General features: G+C 45.3%; 1 protein-coding gene across 1 annotated transcript; it reads left to right on the forward strand.

Moving 5' to 3' along the window:
• The first annotated feature begins 944 nt into the window (after positions 1-944).
• Positions 945-14,394, forward strand: cp (ceruloplasmin). Its single transcript, XM_061240694.1, has 20 exons — positions 945-1,220; positions 2,220-2,464; positions 3,013-3,225; positions 3,563-3,736; positions 4,258-4,512; positions 4,738-4,903; positions 5,350-5,489; positions 5,583-5,723; positions 5,815-5,859; positions 6,311-6,525; positions 6,738-6,888; positions 7,706-7,918; positions 9,104-9,311; positions 9,854-9,993; positions 10,326-10,454; positions 10,770-10,876; positions 11,531-11,750; positions 12,101-12,240; positions 12,593-12,755; positions 14,254-14,394. The coding sequence occupies exons 1-20, from the start codon at positions 952-954 to the stop codon at positions 14,301-14,303; spliced, it is 3,384 nt and encodes a 1,127-aa protein (XP_061096678.1). The 5' UTR covers positions 945-951; the 3' UTR covers positions 14,304-14,394.
• Positions 14,395-14,906: the final 512 nt, after the last annotated feature.

The raw sequence follows: 14,906 nt of genomic DNA on the forward strand, positions 1-14,906 counted from the left end.
CTTACAGGTTTGTCAATTTGAAGGTGAGCCAAAATCTAACAGGCCGTGCATTTCTCCAGAGCTTCAGACCCCAGTTTGTTCATTTAAGTCTGGTACACACCACAAGATAATCGGGCCGATTTTAGGCCTGATTCGCCCCTCCCGACAATCATGGGGGCGTTTCAGACACGGGTCTGGCTTCAACTGATTATCTTCCCAGATTGTCCAGTAATATATTGTGTTTACACGTCCCCGATTGTCTCAGGGGTGTCCCAATTTCCTATCGCAAATATCAAAATCCTGTAGTGTGAGGGGAACGGTGATAGAATCTTGAACAGAAACCCACAATAGCCAAGAAGAGCCAAAATGACTGTGAAGCGATATCTTAGTTTTGCACTAAAGTCACACTGCGCCACAGACGTTCCTGAGAGATTCTCTTAGTTTTGCACTAAAGTCACACTGCGCCAGACGTTCCTGAGAGATTCTCTTAGTTTTGCACTAAAGTCACACTGTGCCAGACGTTCCTGAGATATTCTCTTAGTTTTGCACTAAAGTCACACTGCGCCACAGACGTTCCTGAGAGATTCTCGGTTGTGAGAACCACGACTCTGATTAAATATTAAGTGTGTGACGTTCCATCTTGGCCAAATGATCTATTGTGTGTGTGTTCTGATGACTAAAAGACAAAACAAATCAGTGAAATCTGTTGTTACGTGTGGGGTCTCTCACGTTTTCAATGTCGGTTAGGATTGGAAAAGTCCTGTACCGTGCAGTAGGCTTTACAGGGATTTCGTGTGCAGGCAGCCTAACATTCCCCCTCTTTCAAGTGAAAAAATATTGGAAAAAGTGGTTAGATTCAAAAAGGGGTGTGGCCACTGGAAATTAACCGATAAGTCATGAGGTTAGAAAACCACACTCAATCAGAAATCTGCTTACTGGAAGAAGAACCTGTCAGAGATAAGGAGAGGATAAATGTTCCTGCAGCTATTGGTTGGATCACTGGCTTTGCGCTCTGCTCTTATCTATAAAGGGCCAGACAGCTGTCAGAGCATAAGCACAACAAATCCAAAAAAGAAAAAAAAAATGGGGAGTCCAGAGCTCGCTCTGTTTCTCCTGCTGTGCTTTTTGGGAACGGGGTCCTGTGGAACAAGGGAATACTTTATAGGAATCAATGAGATTGAGTGGGACTATGCTCCCAGTGAGAAGAACATAATCTTGAACAAAACTATCCATGACGATGAGTAAGTACACATGTTATATCTGATGTGAAGACTGAAACATTTGAAAAAGGGGCTTGTTTGAAATCCATTGTATTTTGACTTTATTTAAACAGGTAGGTAAAATGAGAGCTAATTTTCTGTTCCCCAATAAGAATCTGGGGAATCAAAGTAGGTTGGAAATGCAGTGGATTGTGTAGCCAATCAGATGCAGACAGCTGGGTTCTGTGGGAATTTGGCCAGGGCACACAAGGGCGGAAAATCTTATGACGCTACCATGGTATGGTTGGAAAATAGTGTGGAGTATATTTTTTTTAGCATTTTTTCGGAGTTCATCACACACTTAAAATTCACTTAACAGTATGCGGCATGCATAGTAGACGGTCCATACTTAGAGGACATAGTAGTTATGGGGCTGATTCAGCCACAGTCAGAATAAGAGCTCAAGCTATGTTTTGGAACTGTTGGTAGCTGGTTGACCAGTTCAGACCAGCTCCCAGCTTGACATTGTTTAGCTGGTTGACCAGTTCAGACTAGCTCCTTGACATGAGTTGACCAACTCAAGCTATGTTTTAAAACCAGCTAACAGCTCAGACAAGCTACCAGAACCAGCTGGTTGACCAGCTCATACCCAGCTAGACCAGTTTAATGCCAGCTTGATCTGCTCAATTTTCAATTGGCATAGCTGGATTTTACAGCAGGGTAACCAAGCCCATACCAGCTTAAACCCAGCAGTTTAGCAAGAGAAGAGTTCAGGGTGGTCTGGCTTTTGTTGTTTCAACAGGGTTGTTGTAAGGGCAGAGAAGGATAGTTAACTCTACTACAACTACAAGATAAACTGGATCAACAGAGTTCCTACATTATTAGAAGCATCACATGCTGTGCATGTTTGTAAAGGCAACATTTCAATGTAGAAAGAAAACTGAAGCAGAATATCTGTGTGAAATGGGGACCGATTATGACTTCTCTGCGTGAGTATCTGTGAAAATGCACTGTAAGGACCTTTCTGAATGCCTTTTTAAGGCATGCGGGGAAATTTCTGGAGCCGGGGGACACGCGAATTGGACGCGTGTACAAAAAGGCCGTGTACCAGCAGTACTCGGACGCCACCTATAAGCAGATGATCGAGAAGCCACGGTGGCTGGGCTTCCTGGGGCCGGTGATCTCGGCGGAGGAGGGAGACACGATCGTCATTCACCTGAAGAACATGGCCTCAAGGACTTACACGCTACACGCACACGGACTCAAGTACAACAAGTCCGACGAAGGTGTGTGTGCATGTGCTGTGGAGCAGTGTGCGGGTTTATGTGTGTGTCTGCCAGTCTATGAGTTTGAGTGTGACGGTGTCTGTGTGCCTGCCTTCATGAAATGTGAGCATGGCTGTGTGTCTGTGTGTATATATGGGTGCTATGAAATATGTCCCAAACATTCATATTAAATAAAGAAATCATTACATAGCTGTTCCACCCTCTACTGATTTCTAAAGCCAAATTGATTAATTGTTGCCCAACTGACTTCTGAAGGCAAATTAACTACTCGACCCTTGACTGATTTCTAAAGTCAAATTGATTAATTGTTGCCCAACTGATTTCTGAAGACAAATTAACTACTCACCCCTTGACTGATTTCTAAAGTCAAATTGACTAATTGTTGCCCAACTGATTTCTGTAGGCAAATTGACTACTCGACCCTCTACTGATTTCCAAAGCCAAATCGACTTATCATTGCCCAACCGATTTTTGAAAACAAAGTGACTAGTCGACCACCTACTGATTTATAAAGACTAATAGACTAATCGGCACTATGCGGATGACAGGTGCGCTGTACCCTGACGGAACGGACAAGGACGAGAAGCAGGACGACCAGGTGGGCCCCGGGAAGACCCACAGGTATGAGTGGCAGCTGGTCAAGTCTCACGCACCCACCGACGACGACTCCAACTGCCTGACGCGCGTGTACCACTCGCACCACAACGCCCCCAAGGACATCGCCGCCGGCCTCATCGGGCCTCTCATCATCTGCAAAAAAGGTAACGCGGCGGCCATTTTGACTTCCCCGCCAGCAGGGGGGAATGCAATTTGTTTGTTGTTTTACCTCATGCGCCTGTTATTTGGGGGTTCACGGCTGGTGTTTGCCCTTTTCTTTTTGCCATTCTGTTAACTCTTTTTGTCAGTGTTTTTGCGACAGTCTTCCGTAAAAAGCCATAGCTCTTGAACCAGGTTCTTAACCTGAATTGTTTCAGTGAATATTCAGCTATATAAACTGAGAATATCTTATTCATACATTTAATAAAAAAATAATAAAAAAGTATGGTTTATGGGGTATGGTTAAAAAGTCGAAATGCATGGCTTTCCTACCTCTTCCAGACACACTGGACATTCATGGCGACAAGGCAGCGGATTACCTGTACGCGCTCATGTTTACCGTCTCCGACGAGAACCTCAGCTGGTACCTGGACGACAACATCAAGAAATACTGCAAGACACCGGCCAAAGTGGACAAGGAAGATGAGGATTTCCAGGAGAGCAATAAAATGCACTGTGAGTTTCCCTTCTGCTAATATGATATGGGTGATAAGATATGATATGATGCTAGAAGCCTAGCCATGACAAGTTGACCAGGTGTGAGGTAACTATATCCTGTGACCAATAATGATCATGTGTATATGGGGTTCCAATTGGAGGTGGTCATCAAACCAGTTTTGCCACTGGCCTGTAGCATAATGCAGGATGAAGATTTTTTATTGGAAACTGTTATGTGTCTTTGATTGAGACAGATTAGAGCCCTACTGCAGACTGACTAGACACCCTGAACAAAAAAAGTGTGACATTAAATTTTACTAAACTAAAATGCAACTGCACCTTACCTCCAACTGTTGTTATAGAAACAAAGGAATATGCAGAAATTGGCATCGTTTTGTTTTCAGCAAGATTTGACCCCATGTATTTATTTGTTAGATGTATATAATCGTAAAATACAGTAGTAGGGCACCAGCGTAAGCACCCGATTATCAAAGGCGGCGGTTATTTCAGCACAAAATGCGACCAGCGTTTTATTTCAGCGATTAACGGCTACGTGTACGGTAACCTGCCTGGGCTGACGATGTGCGTCGGGGACAAGATCCACTGGCACCTGTTCGGGATGGGAAATGAGGTGGACATCCACTCCGCCTTCTTCCACGGCCAGATCCTGACGGACCGGAAGCACCACGTGGACACCATCAGCCTCTTCCCGGCCACTTTCGTCAATGCAGCGATGGAGCCTAGCAACCCCGGGCGCTGGCTGCTTAGCTGCCAGGTCAACGACCACGTAGAAGGTAGTAATAATAACAGTAATAATAATAATACATGAATTATAAAAATGTATGAATAGTCTACTACTACTACTACTACTACTACTACAAATAATAATAATAATAATGCTTATGCTTAATTATCTACTACTTCTACTACTAATAATATGTATGCTTAATTATAATGATGCGTTATACATTAAACATTGAGTCATAAAATGTATATTCTTCTTCTATTGTTTTTGACAGCTGGGATGCAGGCGCTTTTTGAGGTGAAGGACTGTTTTCCTAAAGTTCACAAGCCGAAGCCACACGGTGAAATCCGGGAGTATTTCATCGCCGCGGAGGAAGTCGTGTGGGACTACGGACCGTTAGGGGTCAACAAATTTACAGGAAAGCCACTGAAATCTGAGGGGTACTGGAAAACAATCTAGTCTTACTCTACAAGAGTCAATTATTAATCTGCCATTAGTCATCAGTGTGTCAAACAGCCTTGAGTCAATGCACTTTGGTCAAATTTGGGGCATTACTTTGTTTGCTTAAAGCTATGCTACTCATCCAAAATGACAAGGCACTGAAACAGGAGTACAGTCCATTTACACTGGATGAAACAACTTGTTAATGAATGGCCTAATAGATAATAGAGATAATAGAGGTTCTGTTGGGTCATTCCTATCCTATGTTAGGTATATATTACTGCAGCTAAGACCATTTTGCTGATGAAGACAGTATGCTCAAATATTTTAGCCTCATCTTAACTATAATAAAGCTGAGTGTGGACAGATAATATGAATATGAGTTTATGAACATGGCTTGACAATAAATGAAACTGGCATGACAGTTTTATCCAAATGTCTCCAGGGAGTCCCAGACGTTCTTTGAGACAGGCAATCACAGGATTGGTGGAAAGTACAAGAAGGCGGTGTATAAGGAATATACTGACAACACCTTCACCACACGAAAGGAGAGGACTGCAGAAGAGGAGCACCTGGGAATTCTGGGTAATGTAGTTTTATAGAGCACACCCTAGTGTAATGATTTCTTTCTCTAACAGACAGACTGCAGGACTAATGATCCGCAGGGTTGTTTTACAGGTCCGGTAATTAGGGCAGAAGAGGGGGACACTATCCGGGTGATTTTCAGGAACAAAGCCACTCACCCTTACAGTATGCAACCGCATGGAGTGGAGTACGCCATCAAACAAGATGGGACACTCTATGACTCTATTCCTGCAGGTAAAAAAGCAATAATAACTTCATGAATCAGTTTATGAATAACAGTGAGAAACTTTTCTAAACCAAATATTCTCTCCTCATCACCCTGCAGAAACAGACAGATCCAAAATATTGCTGCAAAAAATTAAAAATGCAGGTGAGAGTCGCCCACAAGTAATGTAACACTTTTTGTATTCAACCAGCACATGGCTAATATATCTGTCTCAGCAAAGTTATTTTTCGGGTCCTTATTGGATCCTTATTAGGGTCCTTATTGTTCAAACATAAACCTGGGAAAACCAGTGGAGTTCTCTCTCTGGAAAACTGTGTACATGAACTCTAACTCTAGACAGTAGGGAGTTTCAGGACTCATGCATGTACAACAGGAATCAGCAACTCATGGTCCTTGAGGACCAAGAACTGTTGGTTTTCCATCCTCCCTTTACCTGGGAGTCAGGTGTGAAGCCAATCAATAGTACTAATTACCCGAGAGAAAAGAAAACCAGGGCTGGATTTGGTTACGAGGGCCAGAGGTGATAATCCCAGATGTACAATGTGTGAAAAGCAGCTCTCTGAATTCTTTGCCTGAGCTGATGTATCCATTCCAGGTCCTCCGACTCCACCCCCAGCTTCTCAGGTTCAGCCTGGCACTGCCTTCACTTACGAGTGGGTGGTGCCCAAGGATGGAGGTCCGGTTGAGGGGGACGCAGACTGTATAACCCGCCTGTACTACTCTGCAGTGGATTCCGTTAAAGATACCAGCTCCGGACTGGTGGGCCCCCTGCTGGTCTGTAGGCCAAACACTCTGAAGTCAGGGAAACAGGTACAACTGCAGCTAAAATGTAAACATTTACGACATTTACAGCTAGACTTTAGAACATTTACAGTAAAACTTTACATTTTCAGTAAGACCACAACATTTACAGACACTTTACAAAACCTTTACATTTTTTACAGTTAACATTTCACAGTTTACATTTTTGCAGTTTACATTTTTCTTGACACAGGGAAGGTTGTTGTTTTTAAATGTTCCAGAAAAATGTAAAGGAGGAGTTCCACCTGCTGGCCACCGTGTTTGACGAGAACCTGAGCTGGTATCTGGATGACAACATCAAACAGTTTACCAAATCCCCCAAAACTGTCAACAAGAAGGATAAGGACTTCCAGGAATCCAACAAAATGCACTGTGAGTCACTTTTTTCTAAGTTGTACACAAAACGTCATTTCCCCCCAAAAAGAATCTGCCTAAAAGGGGCAAACTGACCTACTGATAAGGACATTCTCTTTGGGACTGCTGGGTGACTCATCCTGATGTGGTACTGCTTGACTCCACGGTTTGGTATTGAATCCAGATCGAACCCATGCATTAGCATTGGGCGACATATAATCAGCAGCACCATCACCCCAGATGAGAGAGATGAGAGAGATTTCTGCTGGTGAGAAGTCCAGGGTGGAAAGTGCAGGCGTCTGAAAGTAAAAGTCCACCCATGAACTCAGCTAGCTGATTTCTTTAATTCTACTTCTTGGATGAAGAATTGTGCTAAATTTGCAAATCCATGTGATTGGAACAAAATCATGGATCGAGGACTTTTACTTTGTGACCTGGATTTTCCAATTTGGGCCTTGTCTCCTTCCACACAGGTCAGTGGTAGGCTGGCAATCTGCCTGCACAAGCCAAACGCTCTATGTCCTGGGGGTATTTCACAAAGCAGGATTACTGAGTTAGCTGGATAACTGCAGTGAATATCTGGAACATGGACTGAAGTAAAAAGAGATGTTCTGGGTTTTACTCCATGCAGTTATCCAGCTGACTCAGTAATCCTGCTTTGTGAAATACCTCCCCGCCCTGAGTGTTTGTGTGAGCTGAACTAGTGAAAAGAACCAACTTCACACACTTGTGTTTGGCGGAGAGTTTGCACTTGTCCGTGCCGGGGGGCACAAACAAAACTGGGCATTCCAAATTGGCAGGAAGAAAAATGCCATTCACATTCTCTTCACCGCAGCGATCAACGGATACATGTACGGGAACCTGAACGGGCTGAGAATGTGCAAAGGCCATTCGGTGTCCTGGCACCTCTCCGGGCTGGGCTCGGAGGTGGACATCCACGGCCTCTATTTCCACGGCAACCGCTTCACCGTCAGCGGAACCCGGAGAGATTCCATCAACCTGTTCCCGCACATTTCACACACGGTTATCATGGAGCCGGACAGCATGGGTAAGGATCCCGGCTCTCTCCGGAGACTCTATGGGCCACATCGGAGTGTGAAGGCTCCCGAACATTGGCATTTGTTAATGTTGCAATTTTATTTCAAATGTGGAGGGTGGCGCTGTGGAGCAGTTGCGGTGGCTCTGGCAGTGTAGTGTAATGGTCTGGGCCCTGAGCTTGTGGCGGAAAGGTTGCAGGTTTGATTCACAGGTGGGAAATGGCTATATTACCCTTGAGCAAGGGGCTTAGCTGGAATTGACTCTGTAAAATACCCAGTGGTATAAATGGATATATCATAAAAATTAGAAAGTTCTGTAGGACGCTACATAATGTATTGTAATGTCCGCCTATGCGATTAGATGTTCAGTTCTCCCCGTCTGATATGCCAAAAATATATGAAAGGGAAGGTGGACTGTCTGTGGGATCATCCTGTATACCGCAGGGTACCTAGTCACCACAGTGATGTCACATTCCAGCCAATCACAGGGGAGATTGCGGTAGCGTGCATAATATCACCATAGTGATTTCCCTCCACTGGCTGCCTGTCATGGCTCGCATCAAATTCAAAACATTGGTGCTAGCCTTCCAAGCAGTTAAAGGGTCTTCCCCAGCTTATCTGCAAAAAATCATCAGACCCTACACCCCTGCCAGACCTCTTCGTTCAGCCTCCACAGGCTGCTTGGCACCTCCCCCTCTCAGAACCTCCACCTCACGCTCACGACTACTGTCTGTTCTGGCTCCACGGTGGTGGAACGAACTTCCCGTTGAGGTCAGAACTATAGAATCTCTCCCCACCTTCAAGCGCAAGCTGAAGACACACCTCTTCAAGCAGCACCTCTCCCCATCCCTTCCTACCTCCCTGTGAACCTTAATTGTTGTCTCTGTGACTTGCTTTGTGTATCGGTATTTTTAGTTGGCTAGGTAAGCAGTGTTTGGATAGTTAACTTTGGTAACTTTTGCTCTGTTTGTTTGTTCAAAAAAAAAAAAAAAAAAAAAAAAAAAATTGGCCCTTGTCCTTATCTTTGTTGTACAGGTAGCAGTTGAAATTGTACTTACCTCTAGGGTCTTTCAGCGAACTTATCCCTGGTTATGGGTATGCACCTTGTTGTACGTCGCTCTGGATAAGAGCGTCTGCCAAATGCCAATAATGTAATGTAATGTAATGTAATGATTTCCCATTTCCATCCATCACAGGGGAGTTTGAAGTGGAGTGCAGGACCGTTGACCACCACCGGGCTGGCATGAGGGCCGACTACACCGTGGAGAAGTGTCACTGGTGGAACACAGACAGCATGGTGATGCTTCACCAGAAGACCTACTACATCGCTGCCGTGGAAATGGTGTGGGACTACTCGCCTAACCGCACCTGGGAGGAGACCATGTATAAGGGCCTTAAAGACAGGTAATCGACCAATCAAAGACAGTTATGGGTCAATTCCACCAATCAAAGACAGGTAACAGCCTTCAGGGCCCGACATGGGTGAAATCCACCAATGATCACTTCTCATTCAGGGAATGCCTATTTGAGTGGCAGGGGTGGTGCTGGCACCCTCTGGCCTACCTGACCTGGGTCAAATATGGGATTTCTAATGGTTTTTAGAAACTCTCAGATATGTCAGTATAATACATAATTATTAATATACATAATGACCTCTTCAGACCCTGGGAAATGAGAAAACACCATTGCAGATCCCCAAGCACAAAACAGATTCATAACCAAAACGTACAATCAAATTAATTTGTCAATATTTGGAATGGCGGTAGGAACCTGGCTATAGAGGAGGAGCCCATCCTCCACTATCTGGCCAAGTGTAGAGGTAGAATGGATTTAATTGGAATGTAATATTAATAAGAGCAGTATTAATTTTGATGTGAAAGCCGGACCTGTTTTTAAAAACCGAAAGTGACTATAAGGGCCGCTCTGCTCCCTCTCCCCTTCCCCAGCCCGGGCAACGCTTTCCTCAACAAGGAGGACCGCTTCATCGGCTCCCAGTACAAGAAGGTCCTCTACAGAGAGTTCACCGACGACTCCTTCACCACGCAGAAGGAGAGGCCTGCAGACGAAGAACACCTGGGAGTCCTGGGTATTTCACTCACTCCTTCGCCCGCTTGCGCCTGCATTCAGATCCCAGAGTGAAGGACAAATGCCACTTGAATCTAGGGCAGGGATCATCAAAAATATGGTCCTCGAATCCCAATCCAGCCCTAATTTTCTTTCCTCACGGGTCACTAGCTGAACGATAACTGCTCATGATTGGCCTGACTCTCTTGGTAAAGGGAGGGTGGAAGTTCACCAGTTCTCAGCCCTCAAGGACCATGATTTGATGAGCCCTGATCTAGGCCATAATCATTGAATGAAAGTGGTTGTGATTATTCAATTGTTATATAAATCGTTTGATTCTTTCGGCTCCCTCAGGACCCTTCATTCATGGCGAAGTTGGCGATAAGGTGAAGGTCGTGTTTAAGAACATGGCCACAAGGCCCTACTCAATTCACGCGCACGGGGTGAAGACCGACAAGCCTGAAGTCTTCGAGACTCAACCAGGTGAGGCGGAGGTTTTACACCACTGCACACGTCGTGTTTTATTACTTTGAAGCAGAATAGTTGATAGTTGAGATTGCCATCTTTCTTCCTTTACCATCTTTGGTTGAATTATGCGAGTGTCTATGAAGAGCAAATGCATTGTGGTTGGTTTTGTTGGACGATAATGGTTGCATGCACCATGGAGCAGCTTAAAAAGCTTGATGTCCTCACCTTCTGCACACGTTTTACAAAATGGCTGAAATGGAGCCACATTGTTGAACCAATTCACTCAGACCATGTTTGGTGAAGAACAGTAAGAGTCCCATCTTCCTGCAGGCGAGACGCACACCTACACCTGGTACATCCCGAAGTCTGCCGGGCCGGGGGAAGGCCAGGAGGAATGTATTGTTGGGGCTTATTACTCCACAGTGGACGTGAATAAGGTAAAGTGCAGGTGTGAAATAACATGAGCCGTGCTACCTGTTCAGTATCCATCATGATTATCTCACAGGTAGAGTTTGCAGTGTATGGAAAGAGTTCAGGTTTTCATTACATTATTGGCATTTGGCAGACGCTCTTATCCAGAGTGACGTACAATTGATTAGACTAAGCAGGAGACAATCCTCCCCTGGAGCAATGCAGGGCTAAGGGGCGGCCGCACGGCCGGGGTGGCCTGTAGTGTAGTGGTTAAGGTAAATGACTGGGACACCCAAGGTCGGTGGTTCTAATCCCGCTGTAGCCACAATAAGATCCACACAGCCGTTGGGCCCTTGAGCAAGGCCCTTAACCCTGCATTGCTCCAGGGGAGGATTGTCTCCTGCTTAGTCTAATCAACAGTACGTCGCTCTGGATAAGAGTGTCTGCCAAATGCCAATAGTGTTATGTAATGTAATGTAATGTAAGGGCCTTGCTCAAGGGCCCAACGGCTGTGCGGATCTTATTGTGGCTACACTGGGATTCAAACCACCGACCTTGCAGGTCCCAGTCATGTACTTTAACCATCATCACAAGGTAGTGTCTCTCTCCCTCCCTCCTCTCTCTGTCCCTCTGCCCCACCCCTCCGTACCCCTCCATCTCTCCCCCTACCCCTCCCTCAGGACCTGTACAGCGGTTTGATTGGTCCACTGGTCATCTGTAAGCGGTGCCTGCTGAGGAAGATCGGTCTGAAGAAGGAGGTTGAGGAGTTTGCTTTGCTCTTCATGGTGTTTGATGAAAATGAGTCCTGGTACTTGGACGAGAACATCAAAACCTACGTCACCAACGTGAGCAAAGTTCAGAAAGACAACGAGGAGTTTCTTGAGAGCAACTTGATGCATGGTATGCTTGGAGTTTGGAGGTTTTTTGGCAAATCTGTCTTATTAGTTTTGAAGTTATGAGAAGACCTGAACTGGGTGACTCATTTGACAATACTTTAGTCCTTAATTAAGATGTTATTGTGTCAGTGATCATTTTAAAACAAATATATTGTAATGGTGATGTAATGTAATGTAATTGTAATGTGTATTGGAATGGTGATGTAATGTAATTGTAATGTGTATTGGAATGGCGATGTAATGTAATGTAATTGTAATGTGTATTGGAATGGTGATGTAATGTCACGTAATTGTAATGTGTAATGTAATGGTGATGTAAGGTAATTGTAATTGTAATGTGATTGTGTGTCTCAGCCATGAACGGCTGGGTGTACGGGAACCTGCAGGGCCTGACCATGCACGTGGGGGACAAGGTGTACTGGTACCTGATGGGCATGGGGAACGAGGTGGACATGCACACCGCCCACTTCCATGGACACAGCTTCGAGTACAAGGTGCAGTCCCTAACCCCCAACCCTTTGGTTGAGAAAATTGAGAACATTTAGTAGGGTTTTAATAGGGGCTCAAAACAATAGTATAGCAGTGATTTTCATTGATTGAAAAGGTATAAGGTTGGCACTATTGGGATTTCACAGTAGTTATGCTTGAGTGCCATATAGCAGTCTTGGGGTTAATACTATTAACAGCAATCCCATAGGGGGGGGGGGGGGTTATTTGTTTTAGAACTTTGATCACACAAAAACAGCCATTGCATAAAACCAGCATCATGGCATTCTCAATGTTGGCTTTGTGCCATTACTGATGAGATACTGAGTCTGCTGTCCCCCCTCCACTCCCCTCCCCCAGCTGAGTGGCACCCACCGGGCGGACGTGTTCGACCTGTTCCCCGCCACCTTCCAGACGCTGGAGATGAGGCCGGAGTACCCTGGGACCTGGCTGCTGCACTGCCACGTTACAGACCACATCGAGGCCGGCATGGAGACCACCTACACCGTGCTGGAGAAGGAGGGTGAGCAGTGTGTGTGTGTGGGTGAGTGTGTGTGTGGGGTTATGTGTGTGTGTGTGTGTGTATGTGTGTGTGTGGGGTTATGTGTGTGTGTGTGTGTGTGTGTGTATGTGTGTGTATGTATGTGTATGGGGTTATGTGTGTGTGTGTGTGTGTGTGTATGTGTGTGTATGTGTATGGGGTTATGTGTGTGTGTGTATGCGTGTGTGTGTGCATGTGTAAGTTTTTGGCGGCCTGTAGCGTAGTGGTTAAGGTGACTGACTGGGACACACAAGGTGGTTCTAATCCCGGTGTAGCCACAATGTGAGGGATTGTGTGTGTGTGTGTGTGTGTGTGTGTGGGGTTGTCTGTTGCTCGGACCACACAAATTCAATAATTGGTCCTTGAGTCCCTGAGTATCAGAGTGCATTAATCTAGAGCAGTGGTGTCTGGTCATATGTTGTGGAGAGCCAAGAGTATGCAGGCTTCATTCCAACCAATCATTTCACCTGCTGATTTCACTAATAGACATACCTTCGGCCCTCCATGTCACATGATTGGGCACCGCTGGTCTAGCCAATCAGATCACATTACATTTACATTTACATTTTAGTCATTTGGCAGACGCTTTTAATCCAAAGCGACTTACAAGTGCATAGGTTCTTCCACAAGTCAAAGCATCACATCCATAACTAGGAAAATACATAGGAAGTGCTGTTTTAAACATATAGTCATCATAAGTGCAATTTTTTTTTGGGGGGGTGGGGGTTAGACAAGAGGGATAGGGATATCAGAAAGGGGGGCGGGGGAAATCAGGAGGGAGGACTAAGGTAGAGTTTGAAAAGGTGTGTTTTTAGTCTGTGTCAAAATAGGGGGAGGGATTCTGCTGTCCTGACAGTGGTAGGCAAGTCATTCCACCACTGAGGAACCAGAACGGAAAACAGGCGTGAACGTGCAGCTCGACCGCCAGGTGCTAGTGAGGGAACCATAAGGCGACCAGAGCTGGCAGACAGGAGTGGTCTAGCTGGGGAGTAGGGAGTGATCAAGGATTGTATGTAGGGTGGGGCAGTCCCCTTAGCAGCCTGAAATGCCAACACTAGGGCCTTGAATCGGATGCGTGTGGCAATAGGAAGCCAGTGGAGGCCAATGAGAAGCGGGGTGACATGAGCATTAATTAGCATTAATCTAGAACAGAACAAAAACTAAAATCCTGCGGCCTGGTAGGACCAGGAACGAAGATCATTGATATAGATCTCATGCTTCACGATGAGGACAGGGAATTTGTGTGGGAAAGATTATGAATCTGGGGATTTGTGAGGACTGGGGATTCAAATGGGGAATATTAAACCATTCAAACTGAGAATGAATACAGCAATCACATCAAACTGGAGATAAATGTTGCATCTCACCAAAAAGGGGCTATTATAACAAATGTATTTTCTTACAAAATATAGAATGATAAATTATGGCTGTTTCACTCTGTGAGGACACTAATATACCGGCTATTTTATTCTTGTTTCAGGGTCCAAAGGTGTGAAAGGATTTCTGAAAGGCTTGTTCACAAAGAGCTAAAGAAACATGACCAGCATGCACTAGATTTTGTGTTTTATACAAGATTTTCTTTGAAATGATTTCTAAAATAAACTGATATATAATTACAGAACTATGTCTATGGGATTATTGAATTGACACGTTTACTTGTTTTGTTATACAAAATTATGGCTAATGCTACTCATGTAAACATGACCGTGGGAGGGAACGGGAATACCTGGAGGAAACCCACGCAGACACAGTGAGAACCTGCAAACTCCACACAGAAAGACCCCGTCGAACCCAGGACATTCTTGCTACTCACTACACCACCGTGCTACCCACTGGCAAATCTGTTCCACACATTCACAGCACGAGGGCGGCACGGATGGTGCAGTGGGTAGCAAGGAGGTCCTGGGTTCGAATCCCCGTCGGCCGGGGCCTCTCTGTGGAGTTTGCATGTTCTCCCCGTGTTTACGTGGGTTTCCTCCGGGTACTCCGGTTTCCTCCCACAGTCCAAAGACATGCAGGTTAGGCTGATTGGAGAGTCTAAATTGCCCGTAGGTATGAGTGTGTGAGTGAATGGTGTGTGTGCCCTGCAATGGACTGGCGAACTGTCCAGGGTGTATTCCTGCCTTTCGCCCA

The sequence above is a fragment of the Conger conger genome, chromosome 4, assembly GCF_963514075.1.
Source record: "Conger conger chromosome 4, fConCon1.1, whole genome shotgun sequence".
NCBI classification, from domain to species: domain Eukaryota; kingdom Metazoa; phylum Chordata; class Actinopteri; order Anguilliformes; family Congridae; genus Conger; species Conger conger.

Coding starts and splice junctions, on each gene's coding strand:
- cp (XM_061240694.1), top strand. CDS start 952: ATGTTCCTGCAGCTATTGGTTGGATCACTGGCTTTGCGCTCTGCTCTT. Junction 5,860..6,310: donor GCAAAAAATTAAAAATGCAG/GTGAGAGTCGCC, acceptor TATCCATTCCAG/GTCCTCCGACTCCACCCCCA. Junction 7,919..9,103: donor CATGGAGCCGGACAGCATGG/GTAAGGATCCCG, acceptor CATCCATCACAG/GGGAGTTTGAAGTGGAGTGC.